Below are 17,881 nucleotides of genomic sequence, written 5' to 3'. Positions count from 1 at the left end.
ATAAGCTGCTTGAGATATAAGCCTCACATCTGGCCACACTTATTGGAAGGGTTCACATGGACAGCGCTATATATCCACTGAATAAATTACCATCCACTGGATAACTCAGTACTGTTGCTTTTGATCCCTTTCAACTTAGCGAAACAACAGTGCAAACCACTAGTTTGAACAACCGAGGCGCGATGAATATGTAAATTTTGTCTTGTCACGCGATCGTGGCAATTTCGTAATATTGAGCAGGTGCGTTCGGCATTGTTCATATTAGCTCAAAACCCAATGTGCACGTGACAGTCGCTATCAAAAAATAAAACACAGGCGGCTTACCACACCAGTCATTACAGTCAAAGAAGTAGAGATAACTCTGACGCATAACATTTTATTGGTTCCCTTGACATAAGGCAAAACCCAGTTTACTGCGTCAAATAATCACTGGTTTATCTCTTGTTTTACAACTAACGCCATGCATAAGCTTCTACGATCATGACAATGGCGATATGGGAATGAGAAGTAACGACGATATTTCACATTTCATGCCTTGATCAACATGGCAGGACCTAAGACAACGATCACATTTTCATCCCTTCAAAAGTACACGCGTAAGCGACAATTGTACGCAAAAAATGGTTTCTACCTTTCGATAAACCCAACCGGAGAGGTAGCGGGAACGAGCGACGAAAGCTGTTTATATGGTGAGAACAAATTCCCAGACTTGAATAATTACAATTGATATCACCAAGCTTATTTCTGAGGTGTTTTTAAAGGTAGACATTTTTTCCAGATAGATACTATAGAGGGAATTTATAATCTTGCTGTCGTCGCTTTCTCTGGAAGATGCAACAGCAGGCACTAAAAAAAATATTGTAAAGGTATAAATTGATAAAACAAAATAACATTTAAATAATTTCTACCATTACTTGTTTTCAACTTGGACGTAATAACTTCTACTGAGTGGATAGAAAAGAAAATGAAAATGAAATATTTTTTCGTATTATTATATACAACATAAGTTGTCCAGACACTTAATTCAAGCGGCATTTAATTTGCAAAAAATAAATAAATAAAAATATAGCGAAAGAGGCTGTTAGTCTTTGTTGATTCGATACCGATCGAGAACTACTTTTGAAAAGATTTTCAGTTGCGTCGATTAAACGGCATCCTCCACAGTCGAAACATTTCGAATTCTGATTGTCGTTATTGCACTTGTTGATAACTCATGATACTTTTCCGATTTTGTAGCCTGCGAAAGCATCCGTTTCCCCAGCGGCGGTGAGCGAAGGAGAAACGGATGCTTTCGCAGGCTACCAATTTTGCAGTCGGTTAAATATGAAAACGTCAGTTCGCATTGCAAGAATTCAAATGCACTTTTAAAAGGCGCCAGAATTAAAGTGTAGTGAGCGCTCGATTTGCTTTGTATTGCATTATTAGAGACTGAAGTAGTCAAGAAAATTAAATCAACCTTATTAATATTAATTTTCTTGGAGTAAGTTTTTTGTAATAAATCCACTTTTGACTTGTTTATTGTAAGATATAAAATAATTTAAGTTGGGTTCGCACGAACCCGGTTGCCAAATTCCAGCCAAACAATTTAATGGGAGGCGGTGAGGCCCAGTGGTTAGGGCGCTTCCCTTGAGATCCGGAGATCCCGGGTTCATGATCAAGACCCGCTCTGACCGCTCGTTGAATTTGTTCCTGGTAGTCCGTGGTTCAACTTCCCAGCTGCACTTGTAAATAGCCAACTGGCTAGCCTCCGGCCAGTTGGGATTCTTAACAGTTGTTGTTGATCTGTTTCGTCGTTTCGTTAACCGTTTCATTGGCCCTGATAAGCCCCCATGGGGAGCGGTCAAAGTATGTTATTGCATTGCATTGTATTGTATTGTAATTCCCCCCTCAAAATCCTTGCGTGTCCATGTTGAAGCTTGGACTTTCATTAGCAATGGCTACAGCAAGCAAGATGCTCGTGTAACAAAAATAAAACAGGGCGAAAAGAATCTGGGTGCATGGATGGGCAAACAAGAATGTAAAGGATCGCATTTCGCTAACCCCAAGTTTCAAAACAGTTGAGATAATTCTATCTGCACCATTTCGACAATTTCGATTTAATTAATCCTGGCAGTGTAATGGAGGAAAAATCGTCAGCGAAGTCCTCTAGTTTAATGGCCAAGCTCTAACGAGTCTACAGCTCAGTGGTGGAGCGCCGTAAGTAGCAATCTAAACGTGGGCAGGCTCGACTCCCGCAAAGGATCACTACCTGCTTCTAAAAGTACAGTTTTCCTTTTTCTTGCAGCCGTTTTACAGTTTCTCTCGGTTGGACCAGATCTTGTTGCAATTTGGGGACTGAAAGCTAAGAAATACCTAGCTGTGGACAACAAGGGGAGGATATTTTCCTCGGTAAGTTTACAACAATTTGCTTTGCTTCAGAAGGTTGACGGATCACAGGTGAACAGTAAATGAAGACGCGTAGCAATTGACGCACGCGATTTATGACTTCACGCTTTAAATTAACCAGCGTTGCTTTCGCTAATCAGCTGTCGGCAAGCAGGAGAATAGCAACTAACGTAATTTGTCTAGCTACAATTGTTCCTTCGACTTCTATGTGCTGAATTCAAACTTTTATTTTCTCTTACTTGTTAAAAGGAAGCTGAGAGGAAGGAATGCGTCTTTCGCGAGTTTTTCGGCAAAAACTTCTTTAACATTTTTCGAACATGTCATTCAGACACGGATGGCAAGGGATGGTACTTATCAATTGATGAGTGCGGAAAAGTAAGCGCCGAGAAAGTACCCTATAGCGACGAACCAAGGCTTCATTTTATCGTTAAAACGATAAAAAATTGCAAAGATGACGGTAACAAAACGGGCGATGAATCGAATAATGACGGGAGCTTAGGAAATGATAGAGGAGATAAAAAGACGGCAAAGAATTTTGGACTCTCTTCTTCCGAAGTAGTGTGGATCATGTATCCTTACCAGCAACTCGAGGGAAACTTGTCCGACACGCTTTCAAGCACACCAAGTCCTCCCAGTTCCTCGTGCGGCAACTCGAGAAGTTCGGCCTCCACAGGGGAATGGACCGGATCAGGCGATAATTCAACACCGGTTTAATGCTACTACCAAACGTAATAATATATTTAAATAGCGATTGACGCATGCCCAGAAGCCCAAAGTTGCGATCTCTCTCATTTGGTCTTGGTCTATCAGTTTATCGAAATGTAGAATTCGGGCCCAGCCAAGTCATGGCCCATCAGATTGGGCCCGATGACCATAACGCCTCTAATTGGTCTGCAACTAAGAAGCCGCTCGTGCTTGATGCAAAATCATGGATCGTGCAAGGAACACAATACGGACCAATCTCGACCCCAGAGCTCTTCTCTTGACTGAGGGAGAGAAGAGCTCTGGGGAACCCTGAAACAAAGTGTCTTCTCATTGGTTTTCGTGAAGAACAATCAAAAGCGTCTCTAATTGGTGCATTCATGTTAGCACGAGGAGTGAGCAGGCGCCGTAAGGCTCAAATAGCCAATTTTTGGCTATAAGAGCCCCACGGCGCATGTTCTCCTCAGCCAATTTTTGGCTATAAGAGCCCCACGGCGCATGTTCTCCTCCACAGAGTTTCCCAGAGCCTTGGGTCGACCCAAGGCTCTGGTGACGAGAATGAATACGGACACGTTTTATTCCGCAAAAATCTAGCAGTAGCCGCCCTTAAATAGATGATACCGAAAACCGATGGGTAACTTTCCATCGCAGATGGAGATTTCGGGGTTATGGCTTTCTGGCATGTCTTAATTGATAGCACTCCTCACTGGAGACAATAGATTAACAGCATGCCAAGCAATGAACATTCTCTCTGGCATGAACAATATACTGATTGCTCCAGGGGAAAAACTATTCCTCTTCATGAAGTCGTCCCCTCTAAACAGAGATAATGAGATCTGAACTGACAAAATAACAACCAGAATTCATGACAACAATAATGTGATATAGGCGAAACACTTCTGTTTCTTTACTTGACTTGAGGCAATAATAAAAGAATGGAACTGTTAGAAATAACGGGTAGATTTAGGACATAATCTTTCTCTTCCTCGTCAGGTAAATAATAAAATTTGTTACAAAAATAACTTTACTTTGCAAATGAACTAAATTTTAACAGTATATTAATTAAGCCAAGCTAGCGCACATCTAAGACAGTAAATTCATCATTGCAGCTAAGAATCATTCTTGAATCCTGTGCTGATTTAATTTGTCCTTTTGTCATTAAAACGCATGGTTCGGTCCTGAAATGCAAGCCGCGTTACGCATTGGGACTATCATATATATATTTGCACCTTCCGCAGTAATTAGCCAGTATCAAAAATACAATAATACTCTTTGTTTGTCCCTCCAAAATTTTGCATAAGCATGGTTTTTATTTTCTCTTGGGAAATACAATGATTCCAAGAGAAACTGTAAACAATGCTTATGTAAAATGTTGGGGGGACGAAAAAAGAGTATTATGGTATTCTTGATTCTTGCTAATCAAGAGCCATTATGGCTCTTAGGCTAATATAATATCCGGCCGTACCGTGTATTCCCTCTTAGACAGTCATTGCTTATCTCTTTAACACTTAAAAGGTCTGCCTGATAGGCCAACAATTTGCATAAGTTGATATCTATGCAGTCTTCCATTCCATTGTTCCCACTTAAGACAGACATTCATGCCCATAGGTATGTATTTGCCGAATCCATTTTTCGAGTCCATTTGCCGAATTTCCAGCCTCAGGCTGACTCACTGTCGACTCCAAATTCTTGACATCCGACGTTGGTCATGTCTTTTAGCTCTAAAGAATTTAAAATTGATCGAACAGTTTCAGCGATAATGAGTTTTAGCCCTTGTAATGGAAACAGGCCCCTCACACAAGGAAACACTCTAATCTGGGTAGGAATCGAACCCACTTTTCGGTTACTAGAGTTAACGCTCCGTTGGATTGTACATGGAAATACGTTTGGAAATAGCAAAACCCCATGATCTTGTCAATGATCATATAACTCAGTGGTAGAGCATCCGAACTAGTAGTAATCGGAAGGTCGAAAGTTCGACTCCTGCAAAGAAGCACTCGGACTTTTTCTGAGTAACCATTGGCAATGCATAATTTTTTTTTAAAAATATCTTCAATGATAATGTCGTTTCAAGCATTTGTAAAGGATTCGTTACCTTAAATTTCTGTTCTGGCGCCTTTTCCCTGTACTTCTTGAAACGGCACCTCGAGCACGAAGTTGTTTAATACAAAGGACGATTGCAAAAAGATCAGACCGATCCAACACTTGATCCGTAAGACAATGAGCTGTGTGGTTACCCTGCGCTAGTTTTTACACGATGTTCTTAATTATCTGCTTAACTTCAACTAATCGATAATCCGGTGTCCATCGTTTAATCCAAAGATACTTTAGATTAAAATTTTCAGTAGTGCGGGCAAGTCGTTCTCTATTGTTCAAAAATTTATGAAAGTTTAACATAATTATGCGTTAATGTAGATTTAATTTTTGTTCTATTTAAAATAAAATTATATCATATTTCTTATTGCCCGCGTTTACCTACGTACGTTTACTCACCTTTCAAACAGATGCTAATGGTAGTGATGGACTTTTCCTTTCGGGCAGGGCTCCGTGTTGCACCTAAGGACACACAATACAGCTGTATTAGGTTGGTTATCAACCAGTGCTACTTGCAGACATAGTCATCTCTGACTAGTTGTCTTCTCAGACCTCATTTTTAGTTTCAAATCGTCTTTGCTTTCTTTTTTCATTGTTTGATTTATGCATTTGACGTAAGCGGAGACATTGTCTTGTCCAGGTAATCTCGTACGCATATCTCACTGGAAATGTGACCGTGGGAGATCTGGGTACGAGATAATTTCCCAGGGTCATCTCTCTTCGTCCCTCAAGAATGTACTGGTTGCGGCTGTTCACGTGTCTATGTGTACAAATAAAATCCGCACTGAGAATGTGTCCTCGACTTAATCTTGCCAAGAGTGAAAATTCAGTTCTATCTTGGGAAGGGAGATATCACTTGTTTTTCTTTACCAAGTAGAATTCAAGTTGTGCTTCTTGGGCTGGCTATACATACGTTATTTTGAAAGTAAAATAAGTATTTTTTTCTGGAGCCGACCCTGATAAGAAATGATATACACGGGCAAAGAGGATTTACAGATCTTGTTTGTTTTAGATTAATAGAAATTCCCGCCCCAAGCGATGTTTAATTCCACCTACTGGGTCAGTAGATGAGATCAGTGGAGTCAAAAACGTAACCATCGAACCCTTCCCTTCAATTATTGTTCTGGAATCTGCAAAAATCTAGCAGACACGTGATTAGCCGCAACCAGAGTATTTTCTCGAGGGAGGAAGAGACGATCCTGGGAAGGAGGCTGTCACAAGGCAACATACTTGGCGGGAAAGCTGTTCTAAATATACCTTGTTTGGGAAAAAGAAAACTTCAAGGAAAGACGCGAGTTAGGTTCGGGATCATGAGCTCCTGGTGTTAAGGATTTTCCAAATAAGGGAAGGTCATTCTGCAACTCCCCGCGAGGCATTCTCAAGGCTTCGCAGCCCTTAGTTTGAAGTACACTCAGCTACAAGCAAAGATAAAAGGAAAGACTGAGATACGATTCTGTCACGGAGCTAAGCCCGCGGAGTGAGTGACATTCCGAACAGTATATTGATACCCAGGGAAATTAGAGACCTTTACATACGAGGACGAAAACGAGTAGAGATTGACTGCCCGTTTTTGGCGAAAATATTTAGAACATTTATAACCCAGACGATTAATCTTACTCTTTGTTAGCAGTGTAGATTGCTCAGTTATTCTTATTGCTGGTAACTGAGACTTTTTGCTGATCGAAAAATGCCAAAACTGCTACCGTGTTGTTGACTTCTTTTGAACGAACATTTTGCAAAACTTTGTACTAAAATGACGACAGTATCACGTTTTTCCCGCCAAAATGACGCTGGTTTGCGCGCCCTGCCTGTTTATCTATTAGAAAATCTCGTACTCGTAGTCGCTCTCGTCCTAGAATCTAAAGCTCTGTCTTATCTGTGATGCTCAATGCAAAAATAAACTAGTAACGTAATTAGAGACAGGTCGTTCACCAACCTCATTCCCAGGATTTCTCCTAAGGGAGAGTTCCTGGAGAGAACCTGGGAACGAGATTGGTCGTTCACATGAAACTTAACATAGGAATTTTAAAATTTTTAGTTTTATAGTTGATGGTCTCACTTACTTCCTTTCTGTTATGGGTGCGTTGACGTCCTTACACAACTCCCAGGACGTTGCCACCATGTCCTTTCCAGCACATATTTTTTCCCGTCGTTTAATCCCCCCTCCGCATGTTTTACTGCATTCTCCCCAGTCCCCTAAGTGCCATTTGTATTGAGAAGGACATGGCTGCGTGTTGCAGTCCTTCCAAGCTAACGGTGGATCATCTATAAACAGGAAGAACGAAGTAAATGTAAAAACTCTTATTCTTCGGCCATTTCAACTTGGTAAAAATAACAAACAAACTGCGGTTATAAACATAACGAGACAACGCATGTTGTAAAAATTTTTATGAACGTTTTGTATGCTTCAACATACATCTTCAGAAGTAACGTTTGCCTAAAGTACAATTGAATTTAAACACGAAGACTATTACCAAATAAGGAAAGTAATGACAATGACAAAATAAATGAAAATAAACAAACCTAGTTAAATCTGCTTGAAAAAATATAAATGGCTAGTAGAGAAGAAGTTTCTCACTGCCCAACATTTTCATTAAGCGCTGTTTTTAAATCGCGAATCAACAAGGTTTCCTTAATTTTACAATGTATATCAGACTGTCCAGTGCCTAAAATGTCAAAATGATTCCATTTAATCCTGTGAAAAAACTGTGTTGACTGATTTCGTTTGTAAGCCCTATAATATCACTTCTTTGAATTTCCTGATTTCCCTGGGTCATCGAATTCTACTCCATACGTTTTCTGTCTATTGACGACCCCAGGGCCCAGTTGCTCAAAAGCCGATTAAGATCAATCCGCGATTAAAGGCAAAAGGAGGCTTGAATTTTGCACGTCTCATGCAATAAACGGTTCTAAACTATCATTATAGCATCCATTTTCCCTGCATACATAAACATTATATGCAACCGGCAATGATGTAACAAGATAAATGAAATGTTTATTAATTAAGCATACTAAATCTTGAGGATAGGCTGCTGAATTACCTTTGCAAAAAGAGGCTTCTACTTTATTGTTGTTCTCATCTGCACAATACGTTTCTCTGTTTTTCTGACCGCCTCCACAAGACCGAGAGCACTCCTTCCATCCTTCTGTCCGCCACTTACAATCATCATTGCTGCTTTCCTCTTTGATCTCGCTTCGCTTGTAACCTTTTAGTTCTGTTCAGTGCGAATGTACACGGAATTATGTTACCGGCTTGTCTTTCGACGCTACAAAATGTGTGTCGTTTGATATCCGAAAGGACAGATAACTTATTTCACTGCAAAGTGTACCAACCGTGGAATATGACTGAAACGGAAAAACTAAGAGTACAAGAGTAGATCTACTTGGTGTTGGAATGTATTCGCCAAATATTTATCCTCCCAGCAAATGTCGCTGCACCCAATGAGGCCTTAGACCAGTGAAAGCTCGGCACAGCGGGAAAAATTGTAGAGGTATTCAAAAGATACCACCTAAAGTTAAACAATCTATTGTGGTTAAATAGTGAAATTTGATTTCGGACTTTCAGATTTCCAATAAAAAGAAACTCTAATGTAAATGGAACACGACTCGCCCAATTTCCTATCTTCAATCTTATATAATGATCCCTTCATAAGAACTAGATTTTCGTCCAGTTACTACCGATTAACGAAAGTCGAAACGCGATTGGCTGTACCCTAGTGAAAAGAAAGTGGATATTTGGCCTGGCAAGGTAGAGCGCTAAAATTAATACAATTTACAAAGATTGGGCACTTTTTCCACATGGGTTAAAGAAAAATTCTGATCACTACAGAAGAGGTTCTGCTAACAGTGACATCTTCCTCTCTGATCATTAAATTGACCCTTATAAAGCCATCTGACAAAAACCGCTTGTTCGTGACTAGTGAGAATGCCCTTCATCATGCAGGAGTCCATGACTGGGAGCGAACAATCCCCATGCTAAGCCTATATTACGGCATTTTGGCACACCAAACTATTTTAAGACTCCCCTTTCCGCGAAAAACAAAGGCAGTTCCGGTTCGGTGACGCTACTTAGTTTCTTGTGATTGGTCATTGGTCTTCTGAGAGAGTTTCACTCGCCGGAAAATCCATCTAAAAATAAATCGATCTGTGAAAACGCCGTGACAGCCACAAAAATATCGGGCTGTTCTTCGCTCCTAGTCACGGCCTTTATAACTAAATAAATAAAAATTCGCTGGGAAGTCACCTTTCTTGCAAATATAACTCCTTTTCATATCACATCTTTCTGTCCCCCAACCTTTTTTGTTCACCATTAGGGAACAGTCTAATCCAAATCGAGGCTCTCCCGCATTCCAAGAACTGTAGTCTACAGCCGTGTCATCGGGCCAGAAAAATCCGCCTTTGCTGGAGCTATACTTTGCACCTAAGTGAAGAACTGCGTTAGAAAGAATCACAGTCATTGCTAGTTTATTTTACTTGGCAAAAACTGCATGTGGCGATGATACCGGGTTTTACGAGGGAAATCATTGATTTCAAACGGTATGATCCCTGCCATTTTAGCACGAAGACGCAAAGAAGTGATAGCGGCTTCCTGTTTTTGGCACGGTTCAAACCTGTTTAAGCAGGTACGAAAATCTAATAGTCAGGAAATCGTTCAATAGGTGTACCGTGAATCAGTAGCTGTTCTATTTTTCAGAGACAAAAAGTTTTTATATAAAATAGGGCAACAACAATGCTTCCTAATTATTCAAGATGTTGGCGCGAAGGATTTTTGAAAGTGAAAATTAAAACCAATTTTTTCGGATGCATACATTCCCTTTAGTTTTTTTAAAAAGAAATTCAACTGTAAACATCATTTCTTGTAAGTGTGGAGGGCCGCTTAGGCACCTTGAAGCAGATTTTTTTTTTTCAGATAAATTTCAATAAGTTACCTACCCAGCCAAAAAAACAAATTGAACAGATTAATCTTCTCCAATTCTGCTCTCAAGTACTTTTCTTCTTCCATACTCCTGAGTGTAAGAATTCCTGCTCCCCGATTAAGGCATGCGTCAGTGGCGTCCTGAAAGGTTTTCCTCTGTGTATTCACTTGATAGCAAACGTTGTTGAATACAAACCACCCTGAGGGACAGTATTCTAAAGAATGAAAATATGTAATATGCTGTAAGAAATTTCTCTCTTGAACTTGTTGATGACCTATTCTGGGGGTTTTCTTTGCAACAAATCGCGTGCATTCTTGATGTGTTGCTGGGTTGCTGGTTCTTTTATTGTATACTTTTCATTGATCTCTTTATGTTCTTTTGTATGTCGAAGAAAGGTGTATATTTTTGTTGCATATTGAAATGCTATAATTCACTTTAAAAAAAACGTTGTTAGTGGAATGCTTCAATTTTTGCCAGTAGCTGAAGATTGATGCTTTTATGTCGATGCTTAAAGGATACCGCCCAACCATGGAACGTTTAATGGCTGTTTGTTCAATTGTACTTTTATCAAAAGGTGTTTTGTATTATAATAATTCCTTTCCCCAAATTTCGCATGCATGAAGTAACACCGGTTTAACCAGGGCATTAAGGAGTTTGTTCTTAATCACAATTGTTGCTGTATCTGTGTTAGCGAAGGATCGATTTATTATCGAGAGAACTTTAATGGCTTCTTTGCTTAGAATATCTCTTACATTGGTGTAACGACCAGATGACGTCATTTCTATACCTAAAGATGTTTGTTTCTCAACAATTTGTAAAGTTTCATTCTCATATTTAAAGTTTACGTTGTTCTTGTTTTGTCCGTTACCACTGAATATAATTATGCTTGACTTTTTGGTGTTGAGCTTCCAATCTTGAGCGTGTTTATGAATTACATCAAGAGATTGTTGCAACTCTTCTGGAGAAGGGCTGGTTTGTATAATACTAGCAAATCATCTGCATACATTACGCAGTTTATAGATTGATTTCCTAACACCACACCTAGGCATTTGTTCGGTTTAAATATTGCGGTAAATCATTCACAAATAAGGAAGTAAAACTGGACTTAAACCATCACCTTGCCTTAAAGCCCCTTGTCACATGAAAATAGGTCTGTAAGTGTGTTCTGTTCAATTGCAACGCGACTTTTAATTGAGGAATACATGAGTGAGTAAGTGAGTGAGTGAGTGAGTGAGTGAGTAAACAGTAAACAGTAAATCTTTATTGCGCCTTACTCTCCAAAGGGAGGTATCGGTCTCGTTACAATAAAGGTGATGATATCTACTTGAATAACTAATTAACTAAAAAGATCATACAATTACTTGTAATACAATTGGTATAAAATTATTATTTTAATTATTTTACATTTAGGAAGTCGTTTCTCTTCTGAAACATTAAATATGTGTATTTACCTATTATCTTTGAAGTGCTTTCGTTTTCTAGGGTAAGTAAATACCTAATTTTATCCTCATCATTAAGGCTTTTGAAAACAACATCGTGTGTTGAAAGGAGAGAATGGAGCTCATTTCTAATGTTATCGTACCCTGGGCAATACATCAAGAAGTGCCGCTCATCTTCTATATAGCCTCTATTGCAGACTAAACACGTTCTTCCATCTACTGGGATTGGTGCACCTCTATTTTCGTATTTCCCAGTCTGTATTCGCAAGCTATGAACCCCCAGACGCAATTTTGTCATACTTATTCTATGTGCTGGGTTTCTGATAGTTTTGAGATAGTCTTCCAATTGGTAGTCGAATTTGACTTCTTTGTGTGTAAATTTCTCTCTAGAGCCTTCGGAAGTGTTGTTGCGAGCCTTCAGCCAATTTCGAATGTAGTCCTTTTTAAGCTGATTCTTTATGGAGGAACGAGCATTCTTAATGTGTAGTTGGCTTGATGTATTGCCTATAGAGTGCATTCGTATAGTTTCGTCATTATTTAATACATCAAAAAATTGGCTGTGACTTTTTGCGTGATGAAAGGCTTCCTTTAATAGAGGGTTGACTGTTTTATGCTGTAATCTAAGCGAGTAACTAAATATTGAAGCTTTTATGTCTATACTTAAAGGGTACCGTCCAAGTTCTGCCCTACAGGCAATGTTCTCTGTGTACTATGGGGTATTTAGTGTTTGTTTACAGAACTTGATATGGACTTGTTCGATAGTGCTTTTGTCAAAATGGGCCTTATATAGTGTCTTATATAGTGTCTTATATAGTGTCTTATATAGTCTTCTTATATAGTGTCTTATATAGTGAGTGAGCGAGCGAGAGAGCGAGTGAGTGATGAAAGTTTGACAACAACGAACGATCAAAAGCTGGACTTATAAGAACTGTCTCACTAATTCACCACTTCCCCCAAAGCACAGGGGCACCCAACGAGAATATAGTTCAAAACCACTTAAACATAGCATTGTTAAACGTATTTTCGTATTTAAACGGTAGATATAGGCATATTTTTATCCCCTAAAAATTTTTCATCTGTTCGGATTTCCTAGCTGAAAGTCTAGTGATCCGAAAATTATAGGGATCAAAAGTTACCTTTTCGAAAATTTCAGCCAGAAGAAGGGCTCCCGAAAATTCTAGCTGACCTTTTTAGGGTAAAAATCCGTCAAAATTGGGCAATTATACCATTTTTTTAGATGTTCGAAAATCCTAGGACAGGTAGGCAAGCAAGAAATTTTACAACATATGTTCCGAAAATTCTAGATCTCAAATCGTCTTCCGAACAGATATTTTCCGAAAATTGACGTTGGGTGCCCCTGAAAGCATAATGGCATACGTCTTGGGGTTCTTTACTTAAAAACAATGATATGCTTATTTACAATTTGGACTGTATCATGTTTCACTGAACTGCACATCCATTTTTTTATCGCTTAGTCCAACCTACGGTATTATGATCGATTGATACTGATATAGATAGAAGTCAAATTGACCGAAAGAAATCTAATACTGACTAGCTGGGTGGCTGGCTAATTGGCAGTCGACTGGCTCTCTGTCGGCGGAGTGAATGAATTCAGTAACGTTATCGATTCAAAAGATACGAATGAATCGTCCCCCACTCCATATTGCGTCAAAGAAAAAGAGTTTTACAACATCGCTGTTATTACCAGTATATCATCCTAGGCTAACAGAAACATCATTTTATTGTCTCTTAATATAGTAGCTTCTTACCACATTGCTTTCCATAGCACTTGCGAGAACCAGTTGGTAGCTTTGTATTCCTACACAACTTGGAATCAACTTTTCCTCTACCTTGTTTGGCACAGTACAAATTTCTCGTCTGTTTACCAGAGCCGCATTTCATCGAACAATCACTCCATTTTCTAACTCGCCACATATACGGATAATCTGCATTTACAGAAAAAAATCCATATTCCATGACCATTCTCCAGCCCTCCCCATCTTCTTAGCAATAACATGAAGAAAATAAGATTCTGAAACTGAACACAAATTAGCTAGAAGACCCTCTCCTTTTCAAACGAATACCAAATGATATCTTCATAACTCCATTGAGACTTTGCTAAAAATATGCATCAATTCGCTAAAATCACCGTCACCATAGAAATATTTACCTGGGCATCCATACATGGTATTTATGGAAAGGATATCACTTGGAGTCAAGTATTTCCTCTGACCAATACGGTTTTGATATCTCTGATCCTTGGTCTTGATTGTGGTAAGATAATGTCTTTTCGTAGAGTCAAGCTTTGCGAAGAAGTCTTTGCCATAATGCATAATACTCAGATAGTCATATTTAATTTTTAGCGAGTCAGCTTTTCCGTGACTATATTTCTTAAACTGTTCAGCTTTTCCTGCAAACAAAAGAGAAAAAGTCGTACTCAAACACATACATGGCTGAGAACGATTATTGTGACTGAGCAAGCACAGGAATGTTTGAATAGACTGTAATTAACCGGTAAAACTAACAAAACAGAGAACGTTTGATTAAAGGGTTTTAAGTGCTGAAAGAAACTCGGCTCGATGTAAAATAGCAATGAAAAATTGAAAGCTCTTTATCCGTCTTCTACTCCATTCTTTAAAACCCACTTAGCATATCGGATACTTGAAAACGGCGTACTTAAGACGAATATGCAGTACTCTCATTTTAGATCAACGAAGAGTGTCATTTTTATGCTGTGCCCCACTTTTTGGTTTCTCAGATTCAAGTCAGGCAAAGGAATGTAAAAAACAAAGGGAAAGGGATTCTCTCATTGATTGGCTCCTCAAGGTGTCATCCCTAACAAGGGCGAGATTCAGTAGATAAAATGAGGTGGATTTTACCTGGGACTTTAACCATTTTTTTGTTTATTTTGGTTTTCTGTTTGCTATCGAGTTCACGATGCCGTCGTACGTTGCGGACATGCATGCAGTTTATTGTTAATCATTTTGTCTTTTTAAATTTGTTATTGTCGGTTATGGAGAACAATTATGAGGACTGAGTAGACTCTCCACTTATTCGTTTCTAGGTGACTAGAAAATACAAGCAATATTTACCTGAAATAATATTATCCCACAATATCTGTACATACTTGTCCCGGTCGGGCCTCGACTGAGTGTGCCATAGACCCAGAGCGTGACCCATCTCATGAATAACGCTTCCTGGAGGGCAATGGTCACCTAATTTGATTGGCTGATAACCTCCAATTCGTCCAATCGAAGACGCGCATCTACGTGAATCAAATTTATTGATATCATGTGTATTCTTTACTCACAAGCCTTCACGAAACAAATAACGACATATCACAATTTATTTGTTTTTGCGAGGGCAATGACTTCATAAAGATATGTTGAATAGAGTCATAAATTATACCATATCATTAATCGTATCGTACCGATACTATTGTAACATCTATCAAGGTGTATGGCATGTCATTTCAAGTTATGTCATGTGTTTCTTCTTGGGATAACATTGCATAGCATCGATAGATAGATAAATTGTTCGTTCTCCACTTTATCAATATACTGAAGCTGTAATATAGAGAAGAACCGATAACAAAGAAAAGAAAAGGGAAAAAATTAGTAGAACTAAAAAAACAACTGTAAGATTGTGGAAACAAGGGGAGAAAAAAAAGATACACATTAATACACAATATTGAGGAACTACATAAGTAAATAATACTTATAATAAGACTAGAAGACTATAGTGTCAAGAAAACTCAGGTTTCCGTAACTTTTTTTTGAAGTTTCAGGCGGACAGAAAGAGGTAGATCGTTGCAAAAGTACCGAGCTGTACCGATAATTGTTGGGCAGAATTTCTAGGAATTTGGTTTGTGAAAAAGGGAGGTAGAGTTGGTCAGAAGAGGCATTAATATTACGAGTAATATAACTGTATTGCTCTGATATTATATAGTACAGTGCACACGCGGTAATATGAAGTTGGTGGATTTGGCATCACATAAATCAGACAAAGTATAGCGTTTTACAACACCAGGGAACTTCAAAATATTCAAACAACTGTAATTAGCCATTTTAAGTCCCAGGAGAAAATAAAAGCAATGCTTTTGAAGGACAGACAAAGAGTATTATAGTATTTTTTTATATTGGCTAATGGGAGTGACATTTTTTTCGAGATAGGACTCAGCTCTTTATAACCTCTAATTGCACTGGATCCCTTTAGGACGCAGCTCTATTGTTCTTCGGGTTAGGGACCATTGTTGATTGGTTGTTTACAGACTTTACAACATCATACGATCATAATAATTATTTCCCCATAATATAGAATCATATGTTAAATAAGGATAGATCAAGGAAAAGTACAAAAACACCTTTTCCTGTTACCGCGTCGATGTCCCGGCCAACAAATAACGAAGGAAACCTTAAAACGTCCGAAACTTTAAAAGTATTTTAGCCTACTGAGTACTCAAAACAATCACCAAAAGGTCATCCTTTTGAAACCAGTACCAAGCCCTAAATACTCCAGATCTGTGGCAAAAACCCTAAAAGGTATTTCTTTAGGTATTGAATTTTTATATTCTCATTTCTTTATCTGATACCAAAGACTTTTCTCTCGAGTAATCAGTCCCGTAAAGGTTTAAGATTATATACTATATACGTAAGAAAATGCGGTGTGAGTTTTCTGTAGATGTTATCCAATGCTCCCTCTTCCAAAAAGAACTTTCCTCCAACATGCTCTATATTAAAGTTATGTGTACATGTTGAGGTTAATTAAGCTAACTTAAAGCAGGTAAGCCTATACTTAAAGGAAGCCTGTTTGTGTGCCAGAATCAACTCATCGGGTAGTCAAGACCGTTCCAGTCACTAATGGTGGGTTACAAATACGAATACGAATGATTATTAGTTTTGGAGTCGAGCGACTCCATAGCTCAAGGAGTAAAGAATCCAGGATTCTTTTCCAATGACCTTAGCCGGGATTCAATCAGAAATAATCCCTATTGACAGTTTACAGTTTACAGTGTCCCCAATTAGTGCTCCAGCCCTAGAACGACTAGACACTTAAATAAAATTCCTTTCCTTTCCTTTTATTATAGTATAATTACATAGGTGATTATTGAATATTCTCTGCGCTGATTGGTCTCCGATGATGTGATTATTACGCGATAATCACCTAAGCGGTTTTTCAAAATGGCGGCAAGTCGTTTTGTCGAGATGACAGATAAAGAAATTAAATTTATTCACCTTAGGCTCGGAGAATATCGGTGAATAAAAACCTCGAATTCATCTCGGTTTTTATTCACCGATATTCACCTCGCCTTCAGCGAATAATTGTTAAATAGCATTTTTCCTTTAGGCAAGTAGACTGTGAAAATGGACATTCAATAAAGGGATATTTCCCCTTAGAAATGGCCAGCACGCTTAAGGCAGCGTACTCTTAAGTGATGATTGGACGCATAATAAATCTCGGTGAGAACGCTAAATTCACAGAATTGGGTTAGCTTGGGCTGACTGACTTTTCAGTGCTATAGTCAAGGGGTCGTGGTACATCGCCACTGGAGTTAAAATAAGAATTTTAAAAGCCAAATTTCAAAAGTCTCAGCACACTATATGCAAGAGTTATTAGCGAGACCATCGTAAACGATATATATACTTATTTGCCAGCAACGGGAATGGTGACGACGATCGCAGTAGTCATATAGAAAAACGTTTTGGTTAAAACTCACTGTGTCATCTCTTATTGCACATGGGTATTTCACAGGGACTGCTGGACCAGGCATACGCACGATATCGCAGCATAAAGCCATATAGCCATGATTAATAAGGGTGTTCCAGATCTGTTACGAAACTCCAAGATGTCGTATCTACTTTTCAGGTTTTTTCGCAGACAAGCTGTTAACTTTGCCAGATGAATGATCAAAACGTTGCAAGAAAACAGACAGCGCTGTCCACTGGGGCGTCTGAGACTTGTCTCATGAGACCTGAAGCAACGAAATGAGTGATCGCCATCACTCGTCATAATGTTCGTAATATTGTCTAAAGTCCTCCTACGGTGTCATCATATGTCATGTTATTTGTATTGTTTTTCTTTTGTTACCAAGAGATTTTATAGTAGCTTCGTATTGTGGTTCTAATTAATTGGGGTGTGCACTGTTTTGGTCATTCTACCGGTATATACAGGTGCCCACATTACTTACCGGCGACTCAATGGATCCTTTTCTCTATATAGCTCTATCCAGTCTCTGTGACCAGTCTTAGGAATAAACCTGACACATGTTTGTTCAAACCAGTGTCGCATTCCATGATAGAATTTGTGGTGTAAATTGTGTCCAACTTGAATATAAGGACCAAAAAA

At 38.8% G+C, this 17,881-nt stretch overlaps 2 protein-coding genes across 2 annotated transcripts in view; one reads left to right on the top strand and one right to left on the bottom strand.

The window, feature by feature from the left end:
* Positions 1-312: 312 nt before the first annotated feature.
* Positions 313-4,197, top strand: LOC138016708 (fibroblast growth factor 16-like). The gene is made up of 3 exons (XM_068863901.1): positions 313-689; positions 2,285-2,388; positions 2,635-4,197. The coding sequence occupies exons 1-3, from the start codon at positions 545-547 to the stop codon at positions 3,097-3,099; spliced, it is 714 nt and encodes a 237-aa protein (XP_068720002.1). The 5' UTR covers positions 313-544; the 3' UTR covers positions 3,100-4,197.
* A 485-nt stretch (positions 4,198-4,682) lies between these two features.
* Positions 4,683-17,881, bottom strand: part of LOC138016698 (zinc metalloproteinase nas-33-like) — a 24,593-nt gene continuing 11,394 nt past the window's right edge. Inside the window, exons 5-14 of the mRNA XM_068863893.1 lie at positions 17,724-17,859; positions 14,629-14,801; positions 13,707-13,946; positions 13,306-13,482; positions 10,114-10,311; positions 9,425-9,601; positions 8,223-8,396; positions 7,245-7,446; positions 5,581-5,643; positions 4,683-4,808 (exon numbers count right to left, since the gene is read on the bottom strand). Coding sequence (XP_068719994.1) covers positions 5,595-5,643; positions 7,245-7,446; positions 8,223-8,396; positions 9,425-9,601; positions 10,114-10,311; positions 13,306-13,482; positions 13,707-13,946; positions 14,629-14,801; positions 17,724-17,859 — 1,526 coding nt within the window. The 3' untranslated portion in view covers positions 4,683-4,808; positions 5,581-5,594. The remainder of the gene's footprint in view (positions 4,809-5,580; positions 5,644-7,244; positions 7,447-8,222; positions 8,397-9,424; positions 9,602-10,113; positions 10,312-13,305; positions 13,483-13,706; positions 13,947-14,628; positions 14,802-17,723; positions 17,860-17,881) is intronic.

The sequence above is a fragment of the Montipora capricornis genome, chromosome 9 (genome assembly GCF_036669925.1).
Source record: "Montipora capricornis isolate CH-2021 chromosome 9, ASM3666992v2, whole genome shotgun sequence".
Classification (NCBI taxonomy): Eukaryota; Metazoa; Cnidaria; class Anthozoa; order Scleractinia; family Acroporidae; genus Montipora; species Montipora capricornis.
This window is presented reverse-complemented; position numbering and strand designations above follow the sequence as displayed.